The sequence below is a fragment of the Podarcis erhardii genome, assembly GCF_964252035.2.
Source record: "Podarcis erhardii genome assembly, chromosome: 1".
Classification (NCBI taxonomy): domain Eukaryota; kingdom Metazoa; phylum Chordata; class Lepidosauria; order Squamata; family Lacertidae; genus Podarcis; species Podarcis erhardii.
In genome coordinates this window covers 45,333,538-45,356,852 of record NC_138497.1, presented here as the reverse complement: position 1 = coordinate 45,356,852, position 23,315 = coordinate 45,333,538, and the positions used below count along the sequence as shown (strand labels likewise).

General features: G+C 43.3%; 1 protein-coding gene across 1 annotated transcript in view; it reads left to right on the top strand.

Annotated features, from left to right (window-relative positions):
• PLA2G4E (phospholipase A2 group IVE) overlaps nucleotides 1–23,315 on the top strand; it is a 47,412-nt gene that overhangs the window by 10,146 nt on the left and 13,951 nt on the right. The window contains exons 3-9 of the mRNA XM_081860065.1: nucleotides 2,520–2,595; nucleotides 7,398–7,534; nucleotides 8,552–8,683; nucleotides 10,331–10,371; nucleotides 17,915–17,957; nucleotides 18,943–19,006; nucleotides 22,931–23,097. Coding sequence (XP_081716191.1) covers nucleotides 2,520–2,595; nucleotides 7,398–7,534; nucleotides 8,552–8,683; nucleotides 10,331–10,371; nucleotides 17,915–17,957; nucleotides 18,943–19,006; nucleotides 22,931–23,097 — 660 coding nt within the window. The remainder of the gene's footprint in view (nucleotides 1–2,519; nucleotides 2,596–7,397; nucleotides 7,535–8,551; nucleotides 8,684–10,330; nucleotides 10,372–17,914; nucleotides 17,958–18,942; nucleotides 19,007–22,930; nucleotides 23,098–23,315) is intronic.

The following is a 23,315-nucleotide window of genomic DNA, read 5'->3' as shown; positions in this document are numbered from 1 at the left end:
CACCACATTGATTATTGTGTGGGAAGTTCACCGAGTTGAAATTCAGACCACAGAGGCAGAACAACATAATGAAATTGTGCAATTGAAGGAGGTGGAGAATTCCTTTGTGATTCATCCAGTAGAGACTTCTGAGCAGATCAGTCAGGCTGTGTGTGCTCATGTTTCTTTGGTTTGTCGCCATTGTGTTTTAGCATGAGCCTGGGGAAACGTAGTTTGCCACAACAGATTACATTATCATTGTTTATTTATGTTATTATTTATTAATTTGCTGTACCTCCTTTCATCTGAGGATCACAAGGTGGTTTACAATATTCCTAACATAATAACAAACAAAAACTATAACCCTCCCCACAGTTTAAAAGGCCATAGATTGTTTAATTACCCAAAGGCCTGGAAGAAGATGAATGTTTTTGCTTGGTGCCTAAAGATAGGGATGCGGGTGACGCTGTGGGTTAAACCACAGAGCCTAGGACTTGCCGATCAGAAGGCCAGCGGTTCGAATCCCTGCGACGGGGTGAGCTCCCATTGTTCGGTCCCTGCTCCTGCCAACCTAGCAGTTCGAAAGCACGTCAAAGTGCAAGTAGATAAATAGGTACCTCTCCAGCGGGAAGGTAAACGGTGTTTCCGTGTGCTGCTCTGGTTCGCCAGAAGCAGCTTAGTCAGGCTGGCCACATGACCTGGAAGCTGTCTGCGGACAAACGCCGACTCCCTCGGCCTATAGAGCGAGATGAGCGCTCAACCCCAGAGTTGGTCACGACTGGACCTAATGGTCAGGGATCCCTTTACCTTTACTAAAGATATGACACGAAGGTGCTAGGCGAACCTTCCTAAACAATACTTCTTGTTTTGCCACCCTCCAGACCTCTCATAGAGGAGGGACCTGAAGAAGAGCCTCAGATGATGATTGCAGGGTCTGGGTAATTTCATAAGGAGAGACGTGGTCGTTGAGATATTGCGGTCCTGAGCCATTTAAGGCTTTACACTCATACCTCGGGATAAATACGCTTCAGGATAAGTATTTTCTGGTTGCGCTCCACGGCAACCCGGAAGTAACAGAGTGTGTTACTTCCGGGTTTTGCCACTCACGCATGTGCAGACAGTCAAAATGACGTCACGCGCATGCGCGGAAGCGGCAAAACGTGACCCGCGCACATGCAGACGTGTTTTACATTCTGTTCAGGATGTGAATGGGGCTCCGGAATGGATCCCGTTTGCATCCAAGGTACCACTGTATAGGTCAAAATTAGAATTGTGCCCCTGCTCTTCCCAGCTCCTCTCTTCCCAGGCACATCTCCCCTCAAGAAAAAAACAACAGTAACAAAACCCCACATATTTTTTTAAAAAAAACCACACAGAGTTAAAGCAATTGTAGCAGTGAAGCTGCCAGATGCACAGATCTGAACTTGTGCAGCAAGGAACAAGCTGTTTCGCTTGTTGTCACTGATAGACTTGTTTTACTTTTAGATGAGTCCAGGAGGCTGGAGCCAGAGTCAGGGCCATAGCAGTAGCTGAGTCAGGAAGATTTCTGGAGCCAGAAGCCCAGTGAGCTCAGTGAGGAGCTATTAACCCTGCAAAAGCACAGAGGAGTCGGAGACTCATATATCCAGCTTCTTCTCTACCTGCTCTTATGCTGAGTCATTGTTTGCAGCAGGTCCTCCCTTCTCTACCTTCCCCAAGTGTGTGTGTGTGCTGAGATCCCTACTTTGGGAAGTGATGCAGAGGGCTCACTATCAAAGATGGGCTCCCAGTACGTTTCCGAGCACAATTCAAAGTGTTGGTGCTGACCTTTAAAGCCCTAAATGGCCTCGGTCCAGTATACCTGAAGGAGCGTCTCCACCCCCATCGTTCAGCCTGGACACTGAGGTCCAGCGCCGAGGGCCTTCTGGCAGTTCCCTCATTGCGAGAAGCCAAGTTACAGGGAACCAGGCAAAGGGCCTTCTCGGTAGTGGCGCCCACCCTCTGGAACGCCCTCCCACCAGATGTCAAAGAGAAAAATAACTACCAAACTTTTAGAAGACATCTAAAGTTTAGGGAATCTTTTAATGTTTGATGGACTACTGTATTTTAGTGTTTTGTTGGAAGCCGCCCAGAGTGGCGGGGGGGGACCCAGCCAGATGGGTGGGGTATAAATAAATTATTATTATTATTATTATTATTATTATTATTATTATTACTATTATTATTAAAGAGGAGAAGTCTCATAAGGACTCTCCTTGGCTAGAAATGACACTCAGAGAAATGTTTCCTGCTTGGGGTTGTCAGGCTTGACTCTAATAAATTTCTGCTTATTCGTTTCTCTAACTCTTTAACACTTTTTCCTAAAATATACAATATAAACAGGGCAGGTGTTTTGTTAAAGACTGCATTGCGTCACCGAGAAATCATCAAATTGCAGTAGCAAAACTTTTCCCCGTTTTATGCTATATCATTCATTTCCCATCCTGTTTGTATATATGCATGTTAATGGGCACCCTCAAATACCCATGTCCATTCATTTATTGTTGCTTTTTTTATATCAGCACAAAGAAGAAACTCCTTTCAGACTCCTCACAATAAGAATACTGAGAGCCAGGAATATCCAGAAGGCAGATATTTGTGAGTATCTCCATTGCTGCCAAATATTCCTTCCTTCGAGAGCTGGGTGGGCAGACTTGCAGATCTACTTTGTTTTTGTTAGAACCCTGAGGTTGATCAACCACAGCCAGGTACAAAATTGTGGCTCAGCTGGGCAGCCATAGGCTGTGTACACCTTACCAGCTTAACATGCAATGAGGCTTTTCTTTTTCTCAGTCCAGATTGAAGCTGGGTTTTTTTTGGGGGGGGGGAATGCATCAAAATACAACACTGCATAAGAAATGCCAGGATAGATACAGGATATGTATGGATTGGGGCTAATGTTGTGTGCACCCTGCTTCCCAAACCAGTGGTGGGAGCGCACTGTATGCAGAGTAAACAGAAATGTGCCCCACTTAGCCATATGCTAAGAATTAAGGAACAGGATGCCTTTGTGCACATGATCAAACTGGAAATTTGTGATTAGTAGCACAGTTGAGCTCTCAAGCCTTTTCCCAGAAAAATCCACTCCTGGAGAATTGAAGTTGTGGCAGAGACTGTCATAGCTTTAAGAAATATGGTTTATTCACATATTTACAAAATCAGTCTGCATGGAGAGAGTCCAGATCTTACAGCATGGTCATTTCAGGTAGGGCTTGAACAGGAGTCAAAAGCATCTCTCCCAGCCCGCCAGCCTTCAGCCATCCTGCCCAAGATGGATCTCTGTCTTTTTTTCTCCCCCTTCTTCCCAGCACATCTTTCTAAAGACACCCTTTTTTGTCATCTCACACCCAGTTACCCTGGCAATCTTCTGTCTGCCCAGGCCCAAGATTCCTCTTAGATGGGCAAATTATTATTTATTTATACCCCGCCCATCTGGCTGGGTTTCCCCAGCCACTCTGGGTGGCTCCCAGCAGATTAAAAACCTTTTGTCATGTTAATGCCTCTATCCCAGGTGAGGTTTGGAAAGGAAGCTTAGCTTGTATTTTTCCACTGGCCTGCAATCTTTGCTTCAGTACTCCAGATAATGAAGATTTTACCATTTATTAATTTCTAGGGTTTTTGGGGTCCCCAAAATGTATAACACTATTGTTGAAGTTGCTACTGATTTGGCAAATTGAGCATTCAGTCTTCATGCAATGTCTGCAAAGGGTTCCCTTATTTCTGGAGTGGGTCTATCGGCAAGAGAAGACTTGTCATGATCCCTCAAGATCCTGCTGGCATCTATATGATGAAGGAGGAACATGGACTGAGTCAAGATAGACCACCAGGGTCATCTGAAAGATACTTTCTACTTGACCTTACACAGGGGTAGAATTCTGCCCACACTGCCACTTCCCTTACAAAGCTTGCACAGTAGCAGCTTCTCACCAAAATCTTATGAGATTCTGTGCACACCGTGAGGTCTCGTGAGGTTTTGGTGAGATCCCGCCAGAAGTTGCTGCTGCCTCTACTCCTATTCCACCAATGGCGGGAGCAGTGGGTTGGAATTTAGTGAATAGGAAGGCCATGATGCTTCATTTTCTTCTTCTTCTTCCAAAATCAGAATTTGTATTTGACACCAAAGTGCTTCAGAACAAATCAAGCTGTTGTCTGAAGTACTAAATCAGGTTGTGAACTGAATCTTGTGGTTGGTGCACACCCCAGTTCCATACAACAGTTATCGTTGCAAAAGAAATCCACACTGTCCATCAGATTCCATGAACCTTCAAATGACAATTCTCATCCATCCTTTCTGAATAATGTTTGATTGTCAAGGGAGTCCTTTAAAAACAACTCCATTGAAACAAAACAAAACCTAAATATATGAAGCCCCATGGAAAAAGGACCCTTAGTTTTAATGGCTCCCCACCACCCGATCCTCAAAATATGGTTCCTTATGGAAAGGTTTGTCTTCTAGGGTTATATGTAGAAAACAAGTTATTTCTGGTTACGTTGCAAATGTTTGGCCCTGGTTATCTCTGTGACTTCCTTTCATTTTAGACACCTGGGGCAGACAGATATGTTGTCCGACAGGCAGAATACTTCATAGCTATTAGGAACATGATACAGTACATGCCCCAGTGACTCCACCACACTTTGTTTCCTGCTTATAGCTTCAAGTAATGACTTATTAATTGTAACAATGAGTCAATTGCCACTCTGTGGCATTACAGAAACATGAAACATCTTAACATTGCTGTTTCATATATTGTTACATGGGGACGGCTGTTGTGTCATTTGGCAGCAACACAGGATCCAAAGGCAACGTTTGATTTCCTAATCCTGCCACCCACAGGGAGAAGGAGAAGGGGATCTGCTTTGACCAATGGTTTCACTATGCTCAAGTAGGAATATTGAGTTTTCTTCCTCTAGTCCCACATTCCTGCTCCTCCTTGCTTCATGGGATAAAGCCTTCTATCCTTCACCCCACTTTTGGACTTCAATGGTCATGCTCACATGTCATAATGACTAAGACCAGTTTTCTGGTTCATTGCGGTTCTTCTTGTGTGACAGCAGCGTGCTGCTACATGCTCCGTGATCATTCCCATTTTGCTGCTCACCAGGAATGAATGGGAGAAACAAATTAGGAAACCACAAATAAGCTTGGCTTCCTGTTTCCTCACGTCTGAATGCTCCCCCCTTCCCAATAAGCCAATTTGTTATTGTCTTATGGCAGCCTTTCCCAGCCTGGAGCCCTCCAGTTAACTTAAGGAAGTTCATGGAAGAAAAGTTTCTCATCCCTTTCCTCCCTCCCTCCCACCAGCTTCTTGTGCTCCAGCCTGCATTGTTTATGAAGGCCCACAACCCACCAGAGGATTTTAGGGGCACAGCTGGCCATGGGGTAAGGCAGGTGGAGGCAAGAGGATTATTTCCTTCTCTGAGCTTTCATGTTTTTGGATCCATGCTGATGAGCATTAAGTGGGACAGAAGGGTGGGGATGTGGCTTTTTTAATTAACACCCAAGGTATTACATATTCAAGACAATGCTAAACGAGTGTGACTCCTTTGAAGATTGCAGCCGTCAAGTGATTCATTATTGTTGACTTACATTGCTACAGGGCAATTAATTACCAGTCACTGGACACATACGAGTTCAACACTCTGCAAAATGTCTTTTCTTGTACATGTAAAAATGCAAAGCTCTTAAGTGCTGGCTAGTGATGACAAAATGATATGCTTATTAGGAAAGAGGTGATGTAATAGGAAGCTGCAATTATGTAAGAGAGAGGCCTAAAGTTTGAGACAAATGGTACAGGTGGATTCTTTCACGCTAATAATAATAATAATAATAATAATAATAATAATAATAAATTTTTTTTATTTCTATTCCGCCCTCCCCAGCCGAAGCCGGGCTCAGGTCGGCTAACAACAATAAAACAGTACAATAAAGAGGTATTTTTAAACTATTGGCAAAAAGTATATAATACAGATTGTATATAATATCTATATAGACAGTATATATTATATACTGTATATAATAAGATTTAAGGACACTGGAATTTTGGCTAGTTTGGACATTATTGTTACATGCCACCCCAATCTCTGTGTGGTGTGAGATTACCCAAGATTTGGTTTCTTCAGAATAATGGACAGCGGTGACTGTGGTGTCTTTATGATATGTGGTTTATTTACATATATATATATACAACCTGAACCTACGATGGAGGGGCTCACAGCCTTAATACCCCAGAAGGCCTTGATTCTCCCTGTCAGGGGTGCTTCTCAGCCAGAGGAACGCACAAGGCAGATACATGTAGTGAAATATCTATGATCAAAGATAACACAGTCACTTCAACAGCTCTGGATATATACGCACACCAATAGTAGTAGTAGTAGTAGTAGTAGTAGTAGTAGTAATAATAATAATAATAATAATAATTTTTTATTTATATCCCACCCTCCCCAGCCAAAGCCGGGCTCAGAGCTACAGTGGCGTAGCATGGGGATGGCAAAAGGGAAGTTGTCTCAGGCTCAAAATTATTAGGGCCACAAAATTTCAACACCCAGTGCTGCCTCAATACAGCTGTGCATTTCCAATGCTGTTGAAAGCTGCTTCTCCATGTGAACCAGGAAGTGGCCTTTCCAGTCAATGGAATGACTCTTATTTTCTTATCTCTGTTGCTGCTCTCTCCCGGGTGATGTGGATGCTGTTAGACAGTTGAATGTGCATGCTAACTTCCTCCATTTCCCTCCCTCCTACCCTCTCCTCTGCGCAGCCCTGGACACTGGCAACCCACGCTATGCTACTGAATGGTTAGGCAGCTATTTCCAGGTCTGTGCTCTATGGAGCAGTTGTGGAAACATGGCCACCCCTCCCCACCAGTTTATGTACCTCCCTGCCAATGGGCTGTGTGCATGCAACCCACGATGGTGCCTGCATGGAAACTTCCTTTGCACATCCCTTTTCAATTCCTTCCTGGTTCTGGGAGACAGCGGTGCAGGGTAGGGTGGGGAAGCACCCAACACTTCACATGCCTGGCCTGCTTCTTCCTCCTCTTCCTTTAGCTCTGCAGCTTGCCTCCTGCCTCTGCCTTTTGCCTCCTGGCTGGTACCGGTCCCCACCAAACACTACCCCCCATCCCTTGAGTCAGACTCCAGCACCCCTTCCCTATTGCCCTCACAGACCTAATTCCCTAAGTGGTTTAACAGACAGTCCCTCCTCCCAGGAAACTGTACTGTAGCTCTGGGAGGGGAATATGGGTCTCTTAACAAACTCTACTTTTTTTTTGGGGGGGGGAGACCATGACTGGCTAAAGTGGTATGATACTGCTGTAAATTTATAATGCAGACGAGGCCTCAGTAATGCTCTATCTGTTTCAGCATTGAAGGACCCCCATATAATTTATCCTCTTATTCTACAGTTACTGAATCTGATTGCTACGTGTGTCTATCCTTGCCAACTGCTACAAGTGAAAAAGTCCGGACCATAACTGTTTCCAACAGTAAAAATCCAGTGTGGAATCAATCCTTTTGCTACAGGATTGACAGCCGTGTAAAGGTCAGGCCATGTGTATTTTTTTCCATGTTGCTCATTCTAATTAGGTTCTCTTAACAAATGAATCTTATATACTATTCGCAAACTCATTCTCTGAGTCTGGGACGACATCTGTATGCAAGAGGGAAGTGGCAGTGGGTTTGGAGGAACTCAAAGGGTTGCAGAAACCCTAAAATATATTTAGTGAAAAAACCTATGTGTGTGTGTGGGCGGGGGGGGACAGACGGACAGGGAACCCACCACAAAACAGTGTAGTAAAGACTGATCATGCTCAGCAGACATGGAATACCAACTTTTAGGTGAGGAGGGAGTTTGAGAAAATTGGGGTAGAGGGGTAATGGAATAGAATATCCTGGAAGGAAGGCTGGCTGGAAGCCCGAGCAGGAGCAGTCCACACTGCAACATCTCACAAGGGAACCAAATGGATTCCACCCTGAATGAGCATAGTGACCCAAAGCATTAAAAATAATAATTTAAGCAGTATGCAGGCAAAATGTGGGTATTTACCTTTAGTAATCCCCCCCACATAAGATGAACTCCCAAAGTGTGCAACGCTGTTGATTAAAATTAAGAATTTCATTCATTTTTTCAAGTTTACATTTATAAACGCTGTTAAACAAAACTAAAATAAGCTTACAGACTCTCTTACAATAGCAATCTTCACAAGGCAGTTTACAGAGTGAAATAAAAGCAAACACATTGTTCAAACAATATAAAAGCACAGCTTAAAATTATATAAAACAATAGAAAAATAGCAGTCTCCAAAATCTCTTTACCTGCTTCTGAAAAGAGAACAGCAAAGAACAGTTGACATCTGAAAACACAGCTTCTGGGGGAGAGGCCTATAAGTTTTAGGAGTGAGGAACCAGAAGGATAGGCTGTTTTATTTACATATCCCTCATGGACCTAAAGAAACAGAACTTGCATACGCTAGCCTGCATAGTTCATTTGTCATTTCTTTGAAACTCAAAATACAGGTTTCTAAAAAGAATTATTATCACAATGTGTTTCTATTACTAGAATATTCTGGAGCTAAAAGTCTGTGATGAAGATACATTCACCAAAGATGACCACCTTTTCACAGTTCTCTTTGATGTCGGTAAACTGCAAACGGGGCGAACTAGTCGTGTGAACTTCAACTTGAATCCAGCGGTGAGTGGTGAAGTTACACTGAGAAATATACGTACAGTGAAACAACTGCATGGCTGTGACATATTGGCTCAATTTCCATGGAGCACTAAGTTAAACTGTTGCTTAAAGGACATTACTCCTGCTTTGCTCAGTTCTCTAGTTCTGCAGTTGCAGTGAGCTAAGCCATGGCTTGTGATTTATCTCCTCAAGACAAACCAAGGGATGTAGCCCTTTAACAAACTTTGTGCTTTGTCTGAAGTGAGTCAAACCATAATCCTGGGTTCAGATGATGTGCTATGCCAACCATGGTTTAGGTCTCTGCATTGCAGAAGCAGCAGGACCAGATGAGAGAGCAAAGCAGAAGGATTTTCCTATCTGGGAGCCTGGATGCTTACATGCATTCATGCTAAGCATGACTTAGCAGTACATGTGAACCAGCTCATTGCATTATTGGACTTTACCCTGCATTAGATACTCACTTTATTGCATTTCGATTAATGTGTGGATTTTTAAATAACATTTCCGGGGCACACAGGCTGATATGATAATGACCAAAAGTGTGAACATCTCAGCAATTTTGGCACGCAGAAACTGAGTTTTGTCAACATTTGGTCATTTGTGTGCGTTTTAAAGAGTAAACCTGTTTGCTGATTTTGCTCATGTATAATGTTGATAGCCAAATTATCGCTTAAATGCTTTTTCAAAATTAAGCTCTCTTCAAAGTTTAGATTACAATTGGGCTGAATATAACATTGAAGTTTTTGCCTTTTAACTTTGAAAATCATGGAGTTTGTCAGTGGGGAAAAATGAAAACCCAATATATTCAGGGTTGTCTAGTTAATTTATTTTTATTATTAAATATGGAACTATAAAATAAGTCACTAAAGCTTAATTGTATTAGAATCCTTTAGAGTGAGTATGACAAAATAATATTGTGTTTCATATTGTTACAAACAAGAGATGTACTTGCTACTTTTCTTCACTGCTTTTAGAAGCAACTTTTGCAACAACACATTTTCTGGACCTGAAGGAATAATTGAATTATGTTCAGATACACAAGTGTGACTTCCCAGATGTAAACTTGCATTAGCTCAGTTCATACGTAAGGGAAAGCCATGGTTTACTGCTATGTTTATACATCTATTCAATCCCCCTCTCAACTTATTTTGTGTACCAGAGGAGACTGGAAGACATTGTTCCCGATTTAGAAGAAGTCAGTATTCCTTGTGACATCTGAACTCTGGGAACTGTGGATTGTTTAAACCATGGCTTGAGAACAGTCAAATCCTGGTTTATTTCACTAACCATAATTTAAACAAATCAAAGTCCCCCAAGTTTGAATGTCATGGGGAATACTGGGTTGTTTAAAATTGGAAATGGAAGCTTCCTGTCTCCTCCTCATGGGCATGAAAGGAGTGGAGAACTACTGGGACTGTTTTCAGGAAGGAACTAAGGTTGTAGCATCCAAATAGTATACATTGATATTGAAATACTGTGAACACATAAAATGATACTTATGATAATGAGGCGTAATCATTACTTTACTTTCTTCTCTGAAAGCTGGGAGAAGGGTAAAGTGCCAAAAAATAAAATATTATCAATGGATAAGTAGAAAAGGAGATTTTGTATAGGGAGGAGTCATTCTTTTTCCTATTTATTTTTTTTTAGACACAGGAAGAGTTGGAGGTAGAATTCACATTACAGCCCATGTGAGTACAACTCTTAATATTGCAAAGTCTCTATAATTTATGTGCAGAATCACATCAGTGCGGCTATAAGAGGCAATTATAATTTAGCTTGTGTGTTTGTGTGTAACACAGATGTTGGGGAGACTGTGGATGTAATGGTCGATTAGCAGGGCTGCTGCAAACACATTTCTTGCGTGGCTTAGGAATCTGTTATTTGCTGGTGTGTTTGCCTTGGTGAGAGAAATTAGCTGTGCTGAGATTACTCAATGAAACCGAAAAGAGGCTCATTTTTTTTACCATCAGCATTTCAGCTGAATTACGAGCATACAATAGGATACAAAAACAAAGCAAAGAAAAAAAAAGTCTTGCCAATTCAAAATATGGCAGATTTAAAAAATGCAAATTCAAAACCATTTCTTTCATGCTAATGAAATCTGGTGTAATGATGTGGTAGCACTTTGAGGGGAGGTGTGTGGGAGAAGCCCTCTTGCACTTGTAGGAGCTTTGCGCTGGCTTCCATTAGCAGAATAGCTTAGTTGAATCTGGTCCCGAGATTTTTATTTTTTATACTAAAATTCAGAGAATGTTATCCACTGAAAGAGTGGCTGTGAAACTGTACATTGGTTCTGTGGTGGCCTCAATCTTTGGCCCTCTGTGTGTTCCAACCCTGTTTGGATTAGTATATTCACTATCAGGTATCATTCTTCAGGCTGAAAAACTGGCTGCATAGTGGCGTCTTATTTCCTTATATCATTTTTATCCCAGAAACGGATGAAACACATAAAACCTGAACCCATTTATACTCTGCTTATGGTTTACTCTTTGTGTGTGTCTTAAAAATGCCTGGAAGGGAACTCACCTGGAAATATTTTAAATTGTGTGTCTTTGTTTATTAAAAATGGCACTAACTGCAAATGACCTTAGTCCCAGGAGCTTTGGGAGATGGAGTGCATGCGTCTAAGAGATGCTCCAAATATGTTCAAATAATGTGGGAGAAGTGTGCAAGCGGAGTGTGTACCTCTCCTGGATCTGCTTCACTACCTATATGGGTTGGGAAAATGTGAATCATTAACCTCACTTGTACACCATGTAGTGAACGAAGTAGTCAGGTGAGCAGCAATTGCCAATAGTTTTCCATTTCCCCTTGCATATAATAGTGATTCATCATGTTTGAAGTGGCTCTAAGATTTGACGCTGGTCCTTCTGAAAGGACAAGGGCGTGTGATTTCAGATTTTTTTTTCTGACCGTGTCTTTATACATGTTTTCAAAATGCAAGGAGGTCTGACCATTTTAGATGGGGAAGGCGGTGTCAGTGGGGAGCTCAGGTGGGGTGACAGTGGCGCTTCACATCTCAGCAAGGCATTGGCCTGGCCACAGAGGACTCAGGCAGGCAGTTGCTGCCAGCAGCAGGAGTTTGAATGGTGTTGCAGCAACTGGTCTGGGGTGTGCTCATTTTGTCAGCTTGGGCAGTGCAGCCTCAGGCAGACAGGGCAGGGGGAGTTCGTTCTGCTGCCCTTGCTTATCTGGAGACAAGTAAAGTGGTATCTCAGGTTAAGAACTTAATTCATTCCAGAGGTCTGTTCTTAACCTGAAACTGTTCTTAATCTGAGGTACCACTTCAGCTAATGGGGCTTCCTGCTGCAGCTGTGCTGCCACTGTGTGATTTCTGTTCTCATCCTGAGGTAAAGTTCTGAACCTGAGGTACTATTTCTGGGTTAGCGGAGTCTGTAACCCGAGGTACCACTGTAGCTCAGTGTGGTTCATGAGCGCTAAACATCACTTGAAACATCTCATCACAGAATCATAGTTGGAAGGAATCACTAACTCTTAAGCAGATGTTATTTTAACTTTGGTTTAATAATTTCTATTGGAACAACTTTCAGTTTGTATGCCACACCATTTTTCTGGGAATTTTATGTGTGGATTTGTAAAGGGGAACTTCTTGTTCCAAGTTGAGCCAGTTCTCTCTCTCTCTCTCCGACCTTGCTGCAATGGGAGCAATGGCCATTCCTTTCTGATGCCTGGGACACTGAAATGGCAGCAGCAGGGATTCAGTAGGGATATGCAGGAGCCCTGGAAACCACAAGGCCCAAGGCACTTGGGTTTCTGTTGTGAGCATGTTCAGGGCATCTCAGACTCCTGATATCTCTGTTGAGTAGTTATTGTTGTGGCACACATGTCCAGAAGTTTACTGAGCCAGAGAAGAACTTTGGGGGACAAAGTGCTCAGTTCACAAGCTGAGTGCTTCAAGCTGGGGAGCATCATGTTGTGAAGCAGGTGTGTATGAACTTCATGCTTGAGCCAGATGCCATGATTCCTCTGACCTCTTGGAGCAGCTGTACACAGGGGGTGGCGCTGTGATCTAAACCACTGAGCCTCTTGGGTTTGCCTATCAGAACGTCAGCAGTTCAAATCCGTGCGACGCAATGAGCTCCCGTTGCTCTGTCCCAGCTCCTGCCAACCTAGCAGTTTGAAGGCACACCAGTGCAAACAGATAAATAGGTACTGCTGTGGTGGGAAGGTAAACGGTGTTTCTGTGCACTCTGGCTTCCATCACGGTGTTCTGTTGCGCCAGAAGTGGCTTAGTCATGCTGGCCACATGACCTGGAAAGCTGTCTGTGGACAAACGTCGGCTCCCTCGGCCTGAAAGCGAGATGAGCGCCACAACCCCAAGGTCGCCTTTGACTGGACTTAACTGTCCAGGGGTCCTTTACCTTTTTACACAGGGGTGAATCATGGAATGCTTTTGCCATCCTCCACTGAGTCTCCACATGGAGGCCAGATTTGCCTAAAGGAGGCAACTGATGCCCCAGTAGGCAGGGACTGAGGAGGTAAGTTCTTCCTCTTCTTAAGTTACTCCATTGGTGTGTTTTTGTTTTCCTGTATTGCTTTGTCGTGTTTCACAAGTGACAACATTTTTTCCTCTTGTTTGTTCATAGGGTCCAAAGACAGCCCCGAGTTGCTGCTGCTGCACGTACTACTACTGCTCCTCCTCCTGTTCCTCGTGGTGGTGATAATGAAGGAGGCCTTATAGCGACGGGAACACGCTGGATCCGGTGGATTCGCAGTATCGATATCCCTAGGCCTCCTGGCTTCTAACAGAGCACAGGATTTGAGGTTAATAAACTTTTTGTAGTTCTCGAAGAAGCAAATGGCGCTTCACATTCCTAAACGTAATTTATAGGGCATGTCTATACCAGAAGGCATCATTTCCCCACTTTGGGACATTTGACTGAGAGAAGAAGGTTTTAAGAGTATGTAACAAGGCATGGAAGACAAACTTCTCACCTTGTATTATGTGAATATTGTGGTTCCCACCAGCCCTTCTGTGGCGTCTTCTTGCTGTGGAGATGGATGAGGAAACCATGAAAGCCCTACTCATGGATCTGGGCTCATAGGAGGGAGTTTGATTCCTAAACATTGATCTTTGTGGACATGCTGCCTATGGGTGGTTAATTTAACTTTTCTCTCTTTCCAACAGATTTGAAACTGAGCACAATTATGTATTCCTGGAACAGCAAGAAGCTTACGTGAAAACCACAAAGAAAAAAAGCTAAAGAAAAATGTAAATAAATGTATAAAATGTATAAGATATATATTAAAACATTGACTATGAAGAAAAATCAAACTTGTATGCTTTTTTCTTTTTAGTAAAGTATTCGTCTTTTAAATATTTGTTTTAGTGCTGGCGCTGTTTTTATAATTTATTTTATTGCATTTTTAAATCACCCTCCCTCTAAGGAGTTCGGAATGGCTAACAAGTTTCTTCATGCTCCACCCTATTGAATCTTCACAACACCCCTGTGTGGTAGGTTATGCTGGGAGAGCATAACTGACCCAAGAGATCTAAACCTGAATTTTCCTAGTCTTTGTCCTGTTATTTGGCCACTACACTGCACTGGGTTGTCCCCTACAATATTTACATTCTCACAGCGAGATGAAGGTGAATTATTTTGTGAACCCATCCAAGTGTTTTTCGGGAGAAAAGACAGCCCTTTAGACCAAACTTCACACCAACTTATGTATTCATTTCATTTTGGTAGAAATGTTTCATATCTGTGCCATTGGAGATATTGACTGAGTTGAATCCTTATGGGATTGTTTTAGTCAGAGATTAATGAATAATCCTGGCATTTGGCGAGCCATGAAAGAAAGAAGTGTTCAGTAAGGCCCACTATAAATTTGCCTGGAGCATTTGGGGCAACTTTTCTTTTTTTGGGGGGTGGGGAACATTTGTCAGAACAGTGCTTATAGGTTGTAGCCAGATGGGAATTTTTTGTGCAATTGCTGCTGATAATGGTGCTAGGAGATTTCACACGCCATACACATGATGTGCCACCCATTGTTCCCTTTTATCACTTAACTTCCAGTTATTTTCCCAGAACATATACAGTACTTCTTACATTTTAGATGTATATTTCACACTGTCTCCCCTTGCATTATCAGAGTTTGATTCCATCTTTTCTTCTGTTGCACACATTCACACTCAACATTAGTTTCTCCTCTTTTTTTTAGTTTTAAAGGTAAAGGTAAAGGGACCCCTGACCATTAGGTCCAGTCATGACCGGCTCTGGGGTTGCGGTGCTCATCTCACTTTATTGGCTGAGGGAGCCGGTGTACAGCTTGACTAAGCCGCTTCTGGCGAATCAGAGCAGCGCATGGAAACGCCGTTTACCTTCCCGCCAGAGCGGTATCTATTTATCTACTTGCACTTTGACGTGCTTTCAAACTGCTAGGTTGGCAGGAGCAGGGATCGAGCAACGGGAGCTCACCCCGTTGCACAGATTCGAACCGCCAACCTTCTGATCAGCAAGTCCTAGGCTCTGTGGTTTAACCCACAGCGCCACCCATGCCCCCTCCTTTTTTAAAATTTTAGCAGAAGCTAAATTTGCTACTATATAACATTAACACTTGGGCTGGATCTAGACACACCAAAGAAGTGTTTCAGTTAAATGCTGTAAATTTAAACAGGGCAACCAGATAGAGAAAAACGGGACTCCATAATGCCATCTGGTGGTACATTATATCACATATTCAGTGCATGTAAATCACTTTTTCTTTACCAATCTAGCTGAGTCCTAGGTTACGTTATGTTGTTCTGTCAAGGGACTCTCCCTCTCCTCTATTCTTTTACACACTACTTTGGAAGTATTGGCTTGTAATGAAGGGTGTAAATTTCATTTTGCCAGAACACATTATGAACCTCAATATTCTTTGTTTGAAATACTCCACCGGCTGCTCTTGCTTCCTTTGGCTGAAGACAGTTGATTCATGGCTGCATATGAGACTCCACATGCTATCTAAAATGACATTTGACTACTAAAAAGACCAAATAAATAAATAAATAAATCCAATAAACAGACCTGCCAACATTACAATGTCAGGACTTGGCTTACTAGCAGGCCCTGAAGCAAAAATTCTTGGAAAGTCTTCAGTTGCTACAAATAAGGATCCACAACAAAGACTAGTAACTCAGAGTATGCAGTAGGCCCAAGGTTAAATCCCTGACACTTCCAGGTAAGTATAGGAGAGAGCCTTCCCCGGAGAGCTGTAGCCAGTCAGTTTTGATAATACTGAGTAAGCTGGAGTAGTGGTCTCACTTGGTGTAAGAAAGCTGCCAATGTTTCTATTGTAGTACACACTCCTCTTCTACTCAACCACTGCTACTGTGTCCTTCCTTCTAGCAGATCAATATAACCAGGTGACAGCAAAAATGGCAATGTTTTTTTAGCAGGGGCGATTAGAATAAGATGTAAACCTCCAGAATGTATTTTGTATTAAGTTTTTACCTCTGTCTTCAGTCCGTTGTATTGCTATGGCTTGTGGCTGTTGCAAATAGATTCTTCTGATTCTCTGGCCCTACCATTAGGCAGAGTGAGGCAATTGCTTAAGGTGACAAATGCTGGGGGCATTCCTCTTGAAGTAAGGGTCTGCTGCCAGTCCAGTCACTTCTCTTTGTGGAACTACATGTGTGTAGGAATGTGCCATCTTGTCTTCTGCTTCAGGCAGCAAACTGTCTTGGACTGGCCCTGATCTCCCTGCCACCTAAGAACTGCTTGTAGCAATCCTCAGGGTCCACAGAAGTGGAGTCCTTTTAGGAGGTGGGAAAGAGAAAGGGACATTTTCTCCTTCCCTAAAACTCGTGAAACCTCCTCATGCTGGGCTATAGGGCTCACAATCAGGAGCAGCTCATGGCAGCTTTGTATTAGAAGGTAAGATAGTATAAACCACAGAGCACCAAAGGAGCCAGTTGGCAGAGCCATCTTTTCCACAGGGCTTAGTGGTGCATCGCGCCAGGGCGCTGGCCTCTCAGTGGTGCCCCAGCAAGTGGGAGAGCAGCGAGGCTTTGCTGGCAGCCTCCCCTTTCCCTGCACACCCGCCAGGTGCGCCCCGCCAACCATAAGGCTGGCGGACGTGCAGCTTCCCTCCCAAGCCTCCTCTGGAGGAGAGCGATCCCTGCAGAGGCTTAGGATAGAAGCTGTGCCCTGCCAACCACATGGCTGGCAGGCCGCAGCTTCCCTCCCAAGCCTCTGAGGGGATCACTCTCCCACAGCGGCATGGGGGAGAGTTGCGCCCCTCGATGGCTGGCAGTGCGCAGCTATGGCCACCCCAACACTATCCATGGTAATTTGGGAGATGTGGGCTGATATTTGCACCCCGGCGCTGCATCTGCTAAAGACGGCCCTGCCAGTTGGGACTGCCAGTGTCAGAGATGGAATGAGTGGATATAAGATCAGGAGAGCAATTGAACACTGACATCAAGAGAGTTTCTAAGCTCCATTTGTGCTGTGGGTGGGAGGAAGGACAGCACCTTTGGGGATCCGGGGGCTGAGAGCTAAGTGGCACTGAAATAAAGGCTTTCAGGTAGTCGCTGTTGCAAGAATCCACCCCCCCTCCCAGCTGAAGGTGGAGACTAGGGGTCATTTTGATTATTAGGGCATGATGTCTTAATGGGTCAGGAGACCTGCCATTCCACCCACCCGCCAAATGCCTTGGAAATTCTCTTGTCCATAATGCAAGGGAACATGGAACTCCAATCACATGATGCAGTGTGGATTCACATTGAATGACTTGCTTCAGAAGTATAGTAACACTGAAGTGAATCTGATTCTGGGGTCCATTGCGGCACTAATCTATGACAACATATATGACGCTAGTGGAAGAACTATAGGAAGACCAGCAGCACATCTCCTCGTTTTGTAGCTTAACACCCAGAGCTCTAGAAGAGGCATGGGAAGCTGTGACTCTCCAAATATTGTTGGACTCCAACTCCCAACCTCCAACAACCGGAGGACTCCAGGTTCTCTAGCCCTGCTTTAGAAGTTAAATGTCTTTTCCAACAGTGTTTACTTCTTTCTGTCCATAATGGATATATCTTTACATCTCTGTTTCCCATCTGTCAAAAGAGCCTGTTGGCTATAAAAACCTATGCAACGAGAAGGGTATAGATAGTAAGGTATTAAGGTATAATACATAACTAAATACAATGTATTTTGTGCCTTAAAGGTCCCATAGAAAATACTAATGGATCGTAATATTTTCATCTGCCATTTTGTTTTTCAGCCCAGATGATCCTGAAAACATCATTACAAATGGAACTTTGGTGGTAATTATTCATTTTCAGAGTCCTTTTCTATGAAATGGCTGCTGTATGCAAACCTTAACCCATATTGTCTTGCAGTAAGCAAGGAACACTCTGTGCTGCTTCTGTACTGTGGGCTTAAATTGCTTGCTTCTGCCTATTTCAGCTCAGCTAATGCAGATGACATCTGTTGGTTAAAATGGTTTCAACCAAGTTGCTATTCCTTCCAGTGGTTTTGTTGTTGTTATTCACTTGAACCCTATCTCCTACCCCACAACTTGAATGTATCAGCCCTTAATATATATATATACATTCCTTTTTGGAAGAGGTTTGCAATTACATATGTTTTTCTTCTTGTTGTTGATTAGAAATTACTAGCCTGATGAGAACTATGTAGGCCATTTAACCACCTGGATCACACCCTCTTTGGGCTTTTATGGTTACATGGAAAGTAGGGTAATTTGTTAACATTAATCAAGCAGGACTAATAACAGTCATCAGAGAGCTGCCTGGATATGACCAACCGGTTGGGTGACAATGTAATGGTCCAGAGCTCTCTCTCCAGCTATGGAGTACCCATTGTCCCAGAGAGGGACTGTAGCACATTAATACATCACATGCTCTGCATGCAGAAAGCCTCAGGTTCAGTCCTTGGCGTGTCCAGTCCCCACAATGGATGGTTTAGGTGGGTTTTCTGTGTTTCCCTCCTTATCGAGCCAGATGCACCTCTACTTGGCAGATTGAAGGAGTAAGAAACAAAGGAGGCAAAGAGCTGAGTTGTCAATAAAAAGGTTTGGAATAGGGATGTGTGTCATAGGAAGGAAGGGCAAAGTAGGAGGAAGGTTGGGAAGACAGCAAGACTGGGAGCTTGGAAGGACCAAGGAGGTTGGGGCAGAATGCTGGATTTTGTATACTAATTTGGAATAACCAATCAGATCTCATGCTGCAGGTTTGCAATTATTTGGTTCCATTGATCATTTTGCTCTTTATTTCCCCATTGTTCCTGCAGTCACGAGAAGTTTCATGTTTGGAAGTTACAGTCGATATTGAGAAGCTGAAGGAACAATACACAGGTGAGGTCATTGCATCTTTAACTCTTTATGTATTTGTTGCTTTAAATCAATAGCTTACAAACACTGGAAGATATATAATAACCACATCTATTACATTTTCTTGACCCTTGACTTGTTTCTGGTTTCAAGGGACAAAAGAAGAATTTGATTAACTCATGTCTTTCACACACGATAATGTGTTCATTTATTTTGTGTTACAGATAGGTAGCCGTGTTGGTCTGCCATAGTCAAAACAAAACAAATTCCTTCCAGTAGCACCTTAAAGACCAACTAAGTCAGTTCTTGGTATGAGCTTTCGTGTGCATGCACACTTCTTCAGATACACTGAAACAGAAGTTTCCAGACCCTTCTATATAGTGAGAAGGTGGGGAGGGGTATTACTCAGAAGGGTGGTGGGAATGGGTGATTGGCAGATAGCTGTGATGAGCCTGTTGACGACTCTTAACGACTGCAATAGGTCTTACAGGAAAAAGCAAGGGGTGAAAAGGTGAAAAATGGCTTTGTCATGTATAATGAGATAAGAATCCAAGGTCTTTGTTCAGACCAGGTTTTTCCATGGTTTTGAGTTTGGTGATAAGTTGTAATTCAGCAGCTTCTCTTTCCAGTCTATTTCTGAAATTCCTTTGTAGTAAAACAGCTACTTTGAGATCTTGTATAGAATGTCCTGGGAGATTGAAATGTTCTCCTACTGGTTTCTCTGTCTTGTGATTCCTGATGTCCGATTTATGTCCGTTTATTCTTTGGCGTAAGGTCTGGCCTGTTTGTCCAATATAGAGAGCTGAAGGACACTGTTGGCATTTTATGGCATATACAATGTTAGACGATGAGCAATTAAATAGTCCCGAGATGGTATGTGTGATGTTGTTGGGGCCAGTAATGGTGTTGTCCGGGTGTATGTGGCAGCAAAGTTGGCATCTGGGTTTATTGCAGGCTCTGGTGCCAGTGGTTATTTTGTGGTTAGGTGTACTTACCTGAGTAAAAACATTTGCAACTGACGCCACTTTGAAGGTTGTGTTTTTGTGGCACTGCTCAATAAACTCAAGTACTTTGAGTGGACAGTCCCAAATAGCACTAATCCATTTCACAATGTCTTTATGACTCAGTATTTGGGATTTATCCAGTTTAGTGATGTGTCCACATGGCAGTTTTGAAGGGTAGTCTTCCAAATGAATATCCGGCATTTACATTCCACACACATCCTTTGCTTCATGTACTGGTTCCTTGCTCATCCCATTCATCCTATTGGTGGTGAATGCAGAATGTACAAGAACATGTAGTCCATATAGCAGAAGTACCTCCAGAAAGAATTTATGGGAGGCTACTGTTTGGCACCGTGGGAGTTGCCTTGTGGTGTTCTGCAGGGTCCATCTTGTTCCTCATGGCATTTAATATCAATATGAAGCCACTGAAGGTGCTATCAAGAGAGTTAGAGTCAAGTGCCATCAATGTACAGATGACACCATCTGAATTGGGAGAGGAGGTTGAGGTGTTAGACCAGGGCTTGGAGATAGTGATGGGTAGGTTGTAGGTCAATAAACTGAAACTGAATCCTGAGAAGACAGAGGTGTTATGTGTCCTGAGTTCTCACATCTGAGAAAGGCAGAGACGACCTCTTTTGATGGGTTTGCACTTCGCTGCAAGGAGCAGGTCCACAGATTGGGGGTGCTCCTGGATAAATCTCAGTGGCTAGGAATGCCTTTTTCCAGAGCATGGAGTACAGTGGCCAAATCATCTCTGTCCAAAAGAGTCACCAACTACTGCCTCTTTGGGACAGAGATGATTTGGCCACCGTGCTCCATGCTCTGGTAACTGGCTGGAGCTCTGTTGAGATCTCACATAACCCCTGTTATTCAACAGCTGCATTGGTTGCCAGTTCATTTCCATTCCCAGTTCAAGGTGCTCACATGTTTAGAGCCCTAAATAGGCCTCAAATGCCCAAAAGGCCTTCTCCTTCCAAACAAGCTCCCCTTGGGTGTTAAGATCAGTAGAGGGGGCTCTCTTGGTGGTTCCCTTGCCCTCAGCAAGCTGGGGTGGTGATGGCCCAGGAGAGGGCATTTGCTATGGCAGTCCCTAAGTTCTAGGACACCCTCTGCACAGAGGTGTGTTTGCCACCTTCATTATGCAGCTTTTAGCTGAAGAAGCTCCTCTTTATCCTGGCTTGGATACCTGAGATGTAAAATTTTTGGCCCATCTCTTTTTAAACTGTTTTTATCTTTGTGCTTTAATTGTTGTGACTTGCCCTGAGATGTTAGAGCGAAAGATGGGTAACAAATTAAAACATTAGGAGTTGTAGTAGGAGGATTGATGCTTGCCGTTCACACAAGTTATAGTTGTTTCACATCCTTCCACAGTTTTTTTTTACATCTGACTGAGTGTTCTAGCTCCAGACTGAGCAGAGAAAACGGCAGTCTAGATGTGCCATGTGCCCATCAACATCTTACCTTATCCCTGGGCTGCTTCTGAAACCCCCTCCCTCTGAATTGCCTGCTGAATATTGCTGCTCTGAATGATATTCCCTTGGTTGTAGATCAACACTGCTTTGTTGGTTATATGCCATTTTTTTGAGCTCGGATTTCTGAAATTTGTAAAGACTAATGCACAGTTAAAGGTGATGGGAATAAAATATAGTGAGTATAGAATTACTGAATGTGGTGATCACACAGGGCCCCCGGATGTTTGACGGTCTATTGACCCTCTGCCACCACTGTGATTGCTTTCTTCACTACTGCCACCCCGCTTCTCACGGGGACACACGGAGTCCAGACAGTTGTTAACATTAACAAATAATCAAGTTTATTTTTAAATGCAGGAACAAGCGTATGGTTTCAATTAATATTTCTTGTCAGTTTCTTAATCTTAGTGCCTAACAACTCCAAACTAATTATTCCAACTATCTATCTGACTCAACCTAACAATTCCTCTCACTCTCTCACAATCCAACTCTATCCAACCCACTGCCTATTCCTCCCTCTTCCTTCTCCAACTCCCCAAACCTCAACTGTCAACTCCCAAACCTCAACTCCCAGCTCCCAAACCTCAACTGACTTTCAAAACTTCTCACTCTAACCTTTACTCCCCCCCTTGCATTCTCACTGGCCAGTCACATCACACCCCTTTTAACCTTTTCTTTATGACCCATCCTAGGAGGCAAACGCCACACTGAATAATAGAATTGTAGGTTGGAAAGGGACCCTGAGGCTCATCTAGTCCAGCCCTCCGCAATGCAGGAATCCTGTCCACAGGCCTCCACAGGGGTGGGGGCTCAAACCACCAAACTTTTGATTGTTAGACACACTGACCCATTGCGCCACTGGGGACTAGTGATGGGTAAATCTTTCAGGGCTTGATTTAGGATTTGACTAGGTTAACTGAGCTATTTCCCTCCTAAAAGAGTTGTGTTTTACTTTCTTTAAGCTGAATTCTGAATTCTGAAGCCCCTTCACACTCCTGGTAACATATTCAGGAATGCAATGGGGTTCCTGAATGCTTTCCCACAAGCTTCTGCTCCCTGTAAGTCCTCATTGGGGTGTCAGAGAAGAAAATCTAGAGTCTAAGAGGCATCATTCCTTTTTTGTACCTGAAACATTAGGATACCTCGCATCTTGGATGCTAATGTTCAAACAGCCAGAGAGGTGGTCTCTCAAGGTCTCCAGTTTTCTCATCCACTGCCACCATTCCTGCATTTATTGCCACTGTCACCAGTCCAGGTCAATTGGAAGAGAGCTGTAGGAATTGGCCAGAGAATTCTTCTCAAATGTGAATTATCACGAGCTGCCATTTTCAACACCCCATTTTACCTGTTGTGCATGGGTCTCCTCTTAATTTCTAGGATTCTGAATAACTGGATCATAGACAAGAATGATTTTTGGACAAAACCTTTTTTGAAGCAAGTGAACTATTTGTGCTTCACTTTTTTCTGTTTAGAAGGTGATCTGACATTAACAATAAAGGGTTCCTATGAGGAAACACAGAAGATTCCACTGGCTCCAGACACCAGACTTAGCAACAGAACTGTCATTCAGTTCCACTGTATCAAGAATCATCAGTCAAATTTGGAGATCATATTACCTAAGAAGATGCAGTGGTCAAAGGTATGTTTCCTTTGATAATAATGCATAATTATTAGTCCATGGAGGCGCAGGTCAATTCTGTGTCCAGGGCAGCTGTTTACCAGCTCCATCTGGTATGCAGGCTGAGACCCTACCTGCCCACGGACTGTCTTGCCAGAGTGGTGCATGCTCTAGTTATCTCCCGCTTGGACTACTGCAATGTGCCTTTGAAGGTGACCCGGAAACTACAATTAATCCAG